Consider the following 11,173-nt stretch of genomic DNA (forward strand, 5'->3'; position numbering starts at 1 on the left):
ATCACTTCTCCATAGATAAATCAAGTGAGGGGAGCACATGGATCTGCTCAGTGATTCTGTTTTTCCATTGACCTCTGTTCATGGCTTGAATTGCAGTTACAGCTGCTCAGAGGCACTGGCAAAACCAACCCTTCCTAATGTCTGTGCCACAGCTCAGTTTTCTTCCTGTCACTCTAGATTATGCTGCAGAGGAGCAGCAGTTACGAAGAGCTGGTTTCTTCTGGGGAGGATCTTTCTAGGCTTCATATATTGACTCTATGCTGTATGAAGCGTAGATAGGTTTTCAGTGACTAATATCCCTCCTGTAAATCTGTTTTCATTGCAGAAGACAGTTAATCCTTAGCTATACAGCATGCTATCTGGCACCTAGTTTTATTATTCACAGGGCCTGACGGCAAGCTGTAACACCCCTGCGTTGTCATTTTATTTCCTTTGCAGCTAACTTAGAACTTCTGTCACTTCCTCTTGTTCTCTTCTTTCACCTCACACGTCATTTTTGTTTCCTTTCTCAAATGTTGGTTTTGTCTCCTTTTGAGCAACTTTTTTGAGCCTGTTCTTGACTTCTGGGACCCAGTGGGAACCCTCAGGTGTTTAAATTGATATGCGCTTTGATATTCAGTCAGGTACCAAGACATCTTGGTCATTCTTCATTCCACGAATGACCATTGAAGTGGTCATTCTTCATTCCACGTTTTCATCTATGATTGATGAGAAAAAAATGGCAATGTCAAAAGTGTCATAGCAGTAACATTCCAGTATTGTGATTTATGGTTCTGGTGGCCCTGTAGAAGCAGGAAGATGGGGGAGCTGGGAAGCACAAACCCTAAAGAGCTACATAATGTAGTGCAGTAAACTCTCTTTTGTTTCACAGGACTCTAAACCACCAGTTATCTCGTTGCAAAAGTTAATTGTAAGAGAGGTAGCGAATGAGGAGAAGGCCATGTTCTTAATTAGTGCTTCCTTAAAAGGACCAGAAATGTATGAAATCCACACAAGCTCGAAGGAGGAGAGGAATTCCTGGATGGCACACATCCGCAGAGCTGTGGAAAGGTAAAATCATCATTTTATGAGATGATAAGAGAGCAGGAGGACTTGATTTCTGGCTTGTTTGTCTTCACAGGTCTCATAGATGTAAATTTATCACAGAAATCCATTTGGCTATCCCTCAACTTTCTCTGTAAGACTGAAACATGCAATTTGCTTTTGTGTTCCTTGGGAAGAAGCCAGTCATAAAGATGCAATAGAAACCAGCCACAGACTTTATTCTGCTTTTCCTGAAAAATAAACACAAAATGTCACTGATGTCAAATGTAACAGGGCTTTGGATAAGGGAGGAAGATTAGACACGCAAGATAAACTACACCCTTGACAAAATCTTGAAGGTGAATCCTGAGATGGTTTTAGGTTATCTAATGTGCAAATCAAACATCTCTCTGTTTCCTCATTTGTACAGCTGTCCTGATGAAGAAGGAGGAACATTTAATGAACCTGAAGCAGAGAGGAGGCTGGCTGAAGCAAGAGCTGCGAAGTTAAAAGATTTTCAAGGTAATGACTTAGTTATATATTCCATGAACTGCTTCTCAGAACCATTTGTGATTGATGACTGTCTTACTCTTTTATCACATGATGTGATCAAGTTTCTGCTTCATAAGTCTTTCAAGGCAGCACAAGATTATATAGAAATAGTTAAATAAGTCAAGCTTTGTATGCTCCATGAGTTTACACCTTAACTGTTAATGAAATCTCAGCTTTTGATGCCTTGACCATAAAATAAATAATAATCTCCCCAATAATCCCAATAATCTCAATATATCCCAATAATCTCCAATGCTGTGCTCTGACAGTGATTAGGAACTGAGTTTGTTTCTTCCTTTAGAGCGTTTGAACATGAAAGATGACCTGATTATGCAAAGTCTAACTGAGAAGCAACAGATATATCTAGAAATGTCCGAAATGATTGGGTTTGAAGACCATTCCCAAGGATCTCGATCTAGGCTACTGCTTCGAGGGGATATCCCAGAAAATCTGCAAGGAGAGGCAATTTTGAAGTCAGCTGTGACAGAAGGTAAATGCAATGTGGGAATGGGCATGCATTCACTCAATGGCAGAGGTGGGGATAAGCGCATAGGGCCCAAGTCCTGAAAATCACCCTGTAAGAACATAATACTTCTATGTAACACTGTTATAACACTGTTTAGAGTTCCTTATTCTCAGGACCAATGTGCAGTAGGTAAAGCACCTGTGTTTAGGTAGAGGATCTTCTCCACCGTTTGGATATTTTTAAGGATCAGCCAGTGGAGTCTGTTCAAATGGGTAACTGAGTGCTCTAATAATACTCCAGTTCCGAAATGCTATATGAGGGTTAGATATCAAAAGAGCCTATCTAAAGGTAGTATCTTTAGACAAAAAATAAGCACAAACTTAACTTTTATTGTGGAAAACAAACCAAAACAAAAATTAAAAAGGAAGAAAAGAAAACCCGAACACTCAAGGCTTGATAATCCCAACTTCCAATTAAGGAAGAGGCAATACGAAGAGCCTGTCGTAAAGAGCTAGTCACAAAGGAAAATTCATCTGTACTGCAGGAAAACTCTCAAACTGACTGATCTTTTCATGTACTTGATGGATTAAATGTGTTCTAACTTGTTAGCATGATGCATTTGTCTCGCTGCATAGACATGGCTATTTACATGAGATGTTCTTCTCTTCTCCAGCTGAAAATCTCCAGAACCTTATCTTCACTCACTTAGGCAGTGGATCCTGTCAGCCTGAGGATGGCTCTGGATCAGGACTCCCCAGGAGAGCAGAGACCTTTGGAGGATATGACAGTAGTCCCTCAATCTCAACTAAAAGTAAGAAAGGGACCATTCGGCATTCTTCTGAGTTTCTTAGCCTTTCCTGGGTTACTCTGTAAAGAAAATGAAATAAGAACAATGAATTAAGTGAGACCCTGATATAAGGAAGCTTCAGCAGGCTCTAAAAGAAGGAAAAGAGCAAATTTCCAGCATGTGGCATTAGCACGTTGTATCTTTTACTTCCGATACCAACACTAGGGAGCAGAGTAGGGCTTTCAGTGGTGTGCTGAGGGCATTACCTTCATCCATGCTCCCCAATTACCACAGTTCCACACAAACTTTAGTTTTGTTTAAAAAAAAAAAAACCAAAACAACTGGGAAATGTGAATTCAGGTGCCTGCTTTTATTATTGAATCAGGAAAGTTTTTCCACTTCCTTTTGTATCTGCACAGTCACTAAAGTGATACTTTGGGTAGAAATGTTTGTCACTGTTGCCGGCTCTTCCACTTTGAATCAGCATGGAGCAGCCATGCAGTTGTATATTGGTTATAACATCAAAGTCACCTTTGTTTTCTGCTTGCCTTGTTCTGCAGTGAGTTTTCAGAGGCGCTGTGCTGGTGTAGGTTACTCCTGTTCCACTCTCCTTTCAGGTGGTAATTTTAGGAAGAACAGTGGTGGTGACCAGAGGCAGTGGGACTGGAGAGGCCCTGCAGTAAGCTCAGATGTGCAACTCCATGACCTCCCTTCTGATGTAGAAGAAGCATCTCAAGCTGTATGTTGGGTTTATGCATGATTTAATTGTGTTTCCTTATGATGTTCTTCATAATAGTGGTGCAAACCAGATCTTTTATCAAAGTTAAAAGTGATACTAAGCTGGTAGGGCTGGCCTGTAACAGAGCTGTGTCAGTCAAATGGACTGACATATGACACTGGACTCTATTAAGGGTGTTTTGTGGGGCTAGTTGACAGCTTAGCACTTGAGAGGCATGATAATTTGGGTTTATATTTGTTCATTTGGTGCTGTACCATTAATGCTAGCTTTAATCACCATGCATCGGTTCCAGCCTGGCCTCTGATTTAAGTGTTCTCATTACATGTCCTTCAGTGTATGGGAACAATCTCTGCTTAGCAGTAAACCTGTTCTCTCATGTCGCTTCCAACTTGTTCTGGCAATGCTACCAAAGCCCAGCAAGTGCCTCAGATACTGTTTTTGTCTTTTTTAGAGTGATGTAACAAGGCTGGATGACAACAGTGGCTTTCAGCCCACCATAGAGTCTCAGGTATGTTACTTCTACTATGAGGAAATGGCAAATAGCTGTATTATAATAATGGCATGCAAAACCAAACCGACCAAACACCACCAAAAAGCTGAGTATTTTTAGTGTCTGTGGAACCACAAGCACATTAACAGGCTGTTCCTTATGACTCTAATGCATTATGGATGCAGAGATAAAACTCCTGTTAGAAAACAAAGATGGGTTCTGGGTATATTGACAGGCATTTCTAAGAGCTGGCCAACTACTTTTCCTGCATCTTTGGAGAGATTGCATAATCTCAGCTCGCTGACAAAACATGCCTCTGAATCTCCCACGAGTGCTATACCTGTGTAGTGATTCAGTGCTGGAGTATGGGAGGAAGTGATCATTAAATAGCTCATGTGAAGACAATTGGTGATGAAGATTGCTCCCTGGAATGTCAGGGAGATTTGTAGGGCGTTGATTCACATCTGTGCAAGGACTGATATACTGCAGTTCATTGTGCTGGCATATTGCTCTCTCGATTACTGTGTTAGAGAACTCTTGAAGCCATGCTTCCATTGTGTGGGGTTTTGTACAGATACTGTTGATTATGATCACTGTTTAAAAAGAAAAAGAAGTCTTCTGCATCAAACCAGAGCTCTGTTCAAGTGTCTAATGTCCTTCCTCCTTCCCCTGCTTCCCCTTTTCTTCAGCTTGTCCAAAGGATACAAACACTGTTACAGCTGCTCTTCAGTCTTCAGGTAAATCACTATTCACTATCCAAGAGATTTGTGGCATTACTGTAATAAAATTTATGCAGGTGTGGAGAGGAACTACCTTAAAAATATCCCCTACAGCTAAAGTGAGGTGCAGAATTTAATCAAGAAAACACGCACTGTGTCTGGTGTTTTGAAGGAAGTGTAAGATCTGTTGTCTTAGGTAATTGTTTCCTTCTTCGTGCTCACTTAAATGCAATTCTTTTGCTACCCTGAGCTCCACCTGCTCATTTCCTCTTAAAATTTTGGATACACACACATATGTATGTGTTGTTTTTACTGTAATCAGCAGTATTTTGACTGATTGGATTCAAAGTACTAATTCTAGGTGCAAGAAATTTTAACTTTGACATAAGCATAACTTGCTTAGCCATCTTCAGTATCATGTCAGTCACAGTGGGCTGTACAAGTTGGAAGTTAGATCTGCTCTTAAAAACAAAAATCTCTGTGGTTTAATCTGGTAGAGGCTGTTGTCTTTTGTTTAGCTGTGCATGTGTTCTGTGCCCATGTACCTTATACTGAACTGATTTCCCCTTCAGGCAGTGATATCTCAGCAGGACAGCTACATTGAGATGCAGCGAGCCACCATGGTAGACAGGGAGAAGCAATATCGGCTGCAGTCTACCCGAGGCAATCTCCTGCTAGAGCAGGAGAAACAGCGGAACTTTGAAAAGCAGAGGGAAGAACTGATGAATGTACAGAAGCTTCAGAGCCAGCTGAAGCTGGAGCAGCAGCGCCTGGAGCGGGAAAGGAGTCGGCAGCAGAGGGAATTTGAAAGCAAAGAAGCTCGGCTGCAGGAAAGTGAGGAGGGGACTCGGCAGCTGAGGGAGAAGGTGAATCAGGAGAGGGAAGAGCTCGAGAGGCTGCGAGAGGCCTATCAGCATGACCTCGAGAGACTGCGGGAAGCTCAGAGGGCAGTTGAGAAGGAGAAGGAGCGTCTAGATCAGCAAAGGAAGCTGAAGAAGCAGAACACGGTGTCAGGCACATTCTCCCCAGAAATGGGACAGGTGAGGAATTTGCTTTTCTTGGAGTTTTGTTCCTGTTAACCTGCTTGCTTCTGAATGAAGGTTGTCCCTTCTTGCAGCACTAACCCATCTTTGCTTTTTCATGGAATCATAGAATAGTTAGGGTTGGAAAGGACCTAAAGATCATCCAGTTCCAACCCCCTGCCATGGGCAGGGGCACCACACACTAAACCATGTCATCCAAGACTCGAACACTGCCAGGTATGGAACATTCACAACTTCCTTAGGCAACCTGTTGCAGTGCCTCACCACCCTCACAGTAAAGAATTTCTTCCTTATATCTAACCTGAACTTCCCCTGTTTAAGTTTTAACCCATTACCCATTGTCCTATCACTACAGTCCCTAATCAAGAGTCCCTCTCCAGCATCCTTGTAGGCTCCCTTCAGATACTGGAAGTTGCTGTGAGATCTCCACACAGTTTCTCTTCTCCAAAAGAGAAACTTCAGCCCTCGTGGCCTCCTCTGGACTTGCTCCAACAGTTCCATGGCCTTCTTATGTTGAGGACACCAGAGCTGCACACAGTGCTGCAAATGGGGTCTCGCAACAGCAGAGCAGAGGGGCAGGATCACCTCCTTCAACCTGTTGATCCATGCTTCTTTTGGTACAGCCCAGCACATGGTCGGTTTCTGTGCTGCACACACTGAAGCCAGCTCATGTTCAGTTTCTCATCGACCAAGTTTCAACATGTTCATCATGTTCAGTTTCAACACCCCCAAGTCCTTCTCTGCAGGGCTGCTCTGGATCTCTTCTCTGCCCAACCTGTAGCTGTGCCTGGGATTGCTCTGACCCAGGTGCAGGACCTTGCACTTGGCATAGCTAAACTTCATAAGGTTGGCATCAGCCCACCTCACAAGCGTGTCGAGGTCCCTCTGGATGGCATCCCTTCCCTCCGGCGTATCAACCGAACCACAGAGCTTGGTGTCATCGGCAAACTTGCTGAGGGCGCACTCAATCCCACTGTCCATGTCAGCGACAAAGATGTTGAACAAGACCGGTCCCAACTCCGATCCCTGAGGGACACCACTCGTTACCGGTCTCCAGCTGGACATTGAGCCATTGACCATAACTCTTTGCATGTGGCCATCCAGCCAGTTCTTTATCCACCAAGTGGTCCATCCATCAAATTGATGTCTCTCCAATGTAGAGACAAGGATGTCATGTGGGACAGTGTCAAACACTTTGCACAAGTCCAGGTAGATGACATCAGCTGCTCTACCCCTGTCCATCAGTTCCATAGCCCCATCATAGAAGGCCACCAAATTGGTCAGGCAGGAATTCCCCTTAGTGAAGCCATGTTGGCTGTCACCAACCACCTCCTTGTTTTTCATGTGCCTTAGTATGCCTTCCAGGAGAATCTGCTTCAAGATTTTGCCAGGCACAGAGGTGAGACTGACTGCTCTGTAATTCCCTGGATCTTCCATATTCCCCTTCTTGAAAATGGGTTAAATTTCCTTTTTTCCCATTGTTGGGAACTTCACCTGACTGCCATGATTTTTCAAGTATGATGGACAGTGGCTTAGCAACTTCATTCACCAGCTCCTTCAGGACCCATGGATGGATTTTGTCGGGCCCTATGGACTTGTGCATGTTCAGGTTCTTTCTTAAGATAACCTTGAACCTGATCCTCTCCTAAGTGGGCCTAAGGTCTTCATTCTCACAGTGCCTGCATCTGCCTTCTAAGACTTGGGCAGTGTGGTCAGAGCACATGCCAGTGAAGACTGAGACAAAGAAGTCATTGCGAACCTCAGCCTTCTCCAAATCCAGGGCACTCAGTTCTCCCGTTAGCTTCCGGAGAGGGCCCACATTATCCCTAGTCTGTCTTTTGGTTGCTGCGTACCTATAGAAGCTCTTCCTGTTACTTTTCACATCCCTTGCCAGTTTTAATTCTAACTGGGCCTTAGCTTTCCAGACTGCAAGCGTGAGGCTGCTCCTGTCTGTCTATAGAGCACTTCATCCACAGAGTTGCCCTAATCAGGCAATCTGTAACAGATCCCCACAGTGATGTCCCCCATCGCTGTTCTCCCTTGGACCCTGATCCCCAAACTCTGTTGACTCCTCATCTGTCCCCAGACAGAGTTCCATACTTTCCAGCCTGTCACTGACATAAACAGCAACTCCCCCTCCCCATCTGCCTGGCCTGTCTTTCCTAAAGAGCCTATAACCTTCCATTCCAACACCCCAATCATAGGAGCCATCCCACCGTGTTTTTGTGATACCAGTGATATCATCCCTGTAGCCATGCACACATCTCTAATTCCTCTTGTTTATTCCCCTTGCTATGGGTATTTGTATAGAGGCATCTGAGCTGACCTCCAAATAAAGGCAACTCATTGGCTGGAGCAGCTGAAATAGCTCTGCGTTGCTCCAAGCACTTATTACAGGTGCTGGCAACTGACTGGGAGCATTGGGATGGATCGATGCCCCTCTCCCCAAAACATCTCGTTTAAAGCTGCTTTGACCACCATGGCAAGTTTCCTACTAAAGCAGCTCTTCCCTTTCTTTGTCAAACCAGCTCCAGCAGCTGGGCTTCTTGAGCCATCATCTGAAACAGCTGGTGATGGCTTCTGCCAGAGAGCTCAGAACTTGGCAGCTCCCCAGTGTCTGTGAAATTCCGCCCAGACATCTGGTAATGAGCCTGTGGGGTTTTTTAAAGACAGAAACAGAAAATAAGTAATTTTAGAATGTGGCTGACCAAAGACTTTTTTTAAACACAGGAACCACTCTATTGCAGGCGAGTGATTGCAGAAGGTCTGCTCCACTGATAGCATTTTGTACAGTTGATTTCTAAAACCATTTCTTGTGTTTCAAAATGTGAATTTTGGAGTTGTCTGAAATTGGTTCATTTGTTACTGTCTGAAAGTTCTGCTTTCTCTCCCTTCTATCACCACCTAGTGCAGTCTGCTCTTGCATTCCTTTGCATGGTGCAATATTAAGCAGTCTGGCGCTGCGGAGGTTCTTTTCAGTGTTCAAGGACTTACAATCATGCTCTTCCTTCTGTTTGCCAGCAGGTTTTAGGCTTCATCTAACCTGTTATGTTTTTCACTAAGAAGTACTTCATGCTCTCAGGACTGAGGGCTGTCCCTCATTGTCGAATCTGAGAGGGTGAAAATACCTGTTTGACTTAGAATGCCTTTTTTCTCACGTAGAACCAGATACTAAGTCATTCTGTTAGCTTCAATGGAGAAGGGGTGGAACCATCTGCACCCGCCTTCAAAACCTCTGTAAGAGTGAGCGTCTCCGGGATGGATTACCTAGAACGGCCGGACTTGGTTCGCAGGGATAGCACCACCCTGGAGAATCGCCCTGTTCTTGCACTGAAGAATGAAGTGCCAATACATCTTCTGAGCGCAACTAATCAGATACAGAAACCAGCTGCAGTCCAGCAGCAGATTCCTACCAAGCTGGCCACTTTTACAAAAGGAAGCAAAGAGAAAGGTGGGAAGAACAAAGCATCTCATAGGACAGATAGTTCAGGTAAGTGTATTTAAACACGCTTCTGATCTCTACCAGCATCCCAGGGAGATGGAGCACTGCAGTGTAAACCTCTGGCTACTCGTGTGGCACCCAGAAATCAATATGCTATACATTGTTAATGTCCTTACTGCAGTAAGTAGGATCTTAAAATCCTTAAGAGTTGGGAGCTGCACATGTAAATCCTTAGGAGTTACATGTGTTGTGCTGTTGAAATTGGAAATACAGCCCAATGGCGTAATGCTGAAAATGGAGTTCTTGTAATCCAGCAGGACAGAATGATGATGGTGAGTGGTTAGAAACCCAGATGCAAGATCTTCTTGCTTAACTGTAGTGTTAAAAGAAAATACCAAAAAAAAGAGAAGGCTTGTTCTGCATGAGTGAAATGTTTTAAGCTTTCTCACTCTCTGTCCAGAGTTGTAATGACACTGAATGCAGTGCCTTTCTTAGTGTCTGTCAGCCATTAAATACAGATTTCCAGGCCAGAACTGCGATCCTATGCATGTTGTAGAGTTGAAAGGGGCTAATTTTGTCACAAATAGAAGCAAGCAAGAATCCAGTCACCATGTCATAATGAATTTTCTTCAGCTAACTGCCAGGTACTAAAGCAGTCTAAAGCAGTGATCTTTGCCAATGACAGACGCAGTAAAAACCACTTTTTCTTTACCACTTTAAATAGCCTTACTGCCAGCATAGGAGAATGACCTGGAATTTTACGTTACAAAATTGTCTTTTTAGCTTTCTGTAGGATTCAGCCTTGGCAGGCTTACACTTGGGCCTACACTGCTAAAGTGACTCATGGCCAAGCCTGTCCAGGGAGGGGAGGGGGAAAGTCATTTGCACATTGCACATCTGTGTCTGTCCTGCCTAAAGTTTAGTACAATTGCAGACTTGCTCATGTTTTTGCACATAAATGAAGCCTAATAACCTCTTACCCTGAATACCAAATGCTGGTAAATGGGAAAATAAAGCTCTTATACCACATTTCCCTGAGTTTATTTTTAATAGCTCTTGCCTAATGATCTCTGCAGTGGAAATGCACTTAATGATGTTTTTCTGTAATTTAAATGAAAGGTATAAAACAAATACATTGGTCTCTGCTCTCTCCTGAGCATTAGTGGGATGCATGCTTGTTATGCCCGTATGTAGATCTTAGAATAAAATGGAACAAGACTTTCTGTACCAGAGGCAAAATACTGTGTATTGAATTTGGGGTTTGTCGACGTGTGAGGAATGCGTACTGAGAAGAGGGATTCTTTGGATCCAGAGTAACTGTTTCATAAATTGCTTTTATTGTTGAAATTAAGGAACTGAGAGGCCGTCATGCCAGAATCAATGTAGTCTGCTGCTGAGCAGCTGTGAGACAGATGGGCAGCAGAGACAACAGTTCATCACACTTCTGCATGTTAAAAGGAGCACAAATAGCCGTTGTAATTTGCATGCTAGGGACAAAGGGTTTTTTTCCTCTGCTGTGCTTTATAACGCTAGGTTTTAAATCTGGGGTTGTTAGTAACTGAATTACAAGTCCTCAAGGAAGAGGAGAATGAAAATGCTTGTTGTCTGAACAGCTAAAGAGAAAATGTAAGTAGCTTGCAACAGGAGCACCAACTCTTTATGATAGAGCAGCTTCCTTGAATACGTGAAGGTATCAGTACAGTGGGCCCATGTGGACTAGTGGGACTTGTGAAGTGCTGCTAGCCTCAAATGCTAACTTGTAAAATGTTCCCTTTAGCATCCACTGATCAGAAGCAGCTGCTTCCCCCCAGGCTTGTTGCGCGAGATGAGGGTGTCCTGAGAGGCAGACGGTCAGCGAGTCCAGTCCTCCCGAGCAGCCAGACCACTGCATTACAGCCAGGTATGTCCTGAC

At 43.7% G+C, this 11,173-nt stretch overlaps 1 protein-coding gene across 2 annotated transcripts in view; it reads left to right on the top strand.

The window, feature by feature from the left end:
• The window catches only part of ARHGEF18 (Rho/Rac guanine nucleotide exchange factor 18), a 44,776-nt gene that overhangs the window by 28,433 nt on the left and 5,170 nt on the right, over window positions 1-11,173 (top strand). For both annotated transcript variants that reach the window (XM_080633936.1, XM_080633937.1), the window contains exons 19-28: window positions 872-1,050; window positions 1,454-1,545; window positions 1,877-2,065; window positions 2,715-2,852; window positions 3,446-3,567; window positions 4,019-4,075; window positions 4,747-4,794; window positions 5,349-5,816; window positions 8,982-9,309; window positions 11,039-11,161. In XM_080633936.1, coding sequence (XP_080490062.1) covers window positions 872-1,050; window positions 1,454-1,545; window positions 1,877-2,065; window positions 2,715-2,852; window positions 3,446-3,567; window positions 4,019-4,075; window positions 4,747-4,794; window positions 5,349-5,816; window positions 8,982-9,309; window positions 11,039-11,161 — 1,744 coding nt within the window. The remainder of the gene's footprint in view (window positions 1-871; window positions 1,051-1,453; window positions 1,546-1,876; window positions 2,066-2,714; window positions 2,853-3,445; window positions 3,568-4,018; window positions 4,076-4,746; window positions 4,795-5,348; window positions 5,817-8,981; window positions 9,310-11,038; window positions 11,162-11,173) is intronic.

This window comes from Psittacula echo, assembly GCF_963264785.1.
Source record: "Psittacula echo genome assembly, chromosome: 24".
Classification (NCBI taxonomy): Eukaryota; Metazoa; Chordata; class Aves; order Psittaciformes; family Psittacidae; genus Psittacula; species Psittacula echo.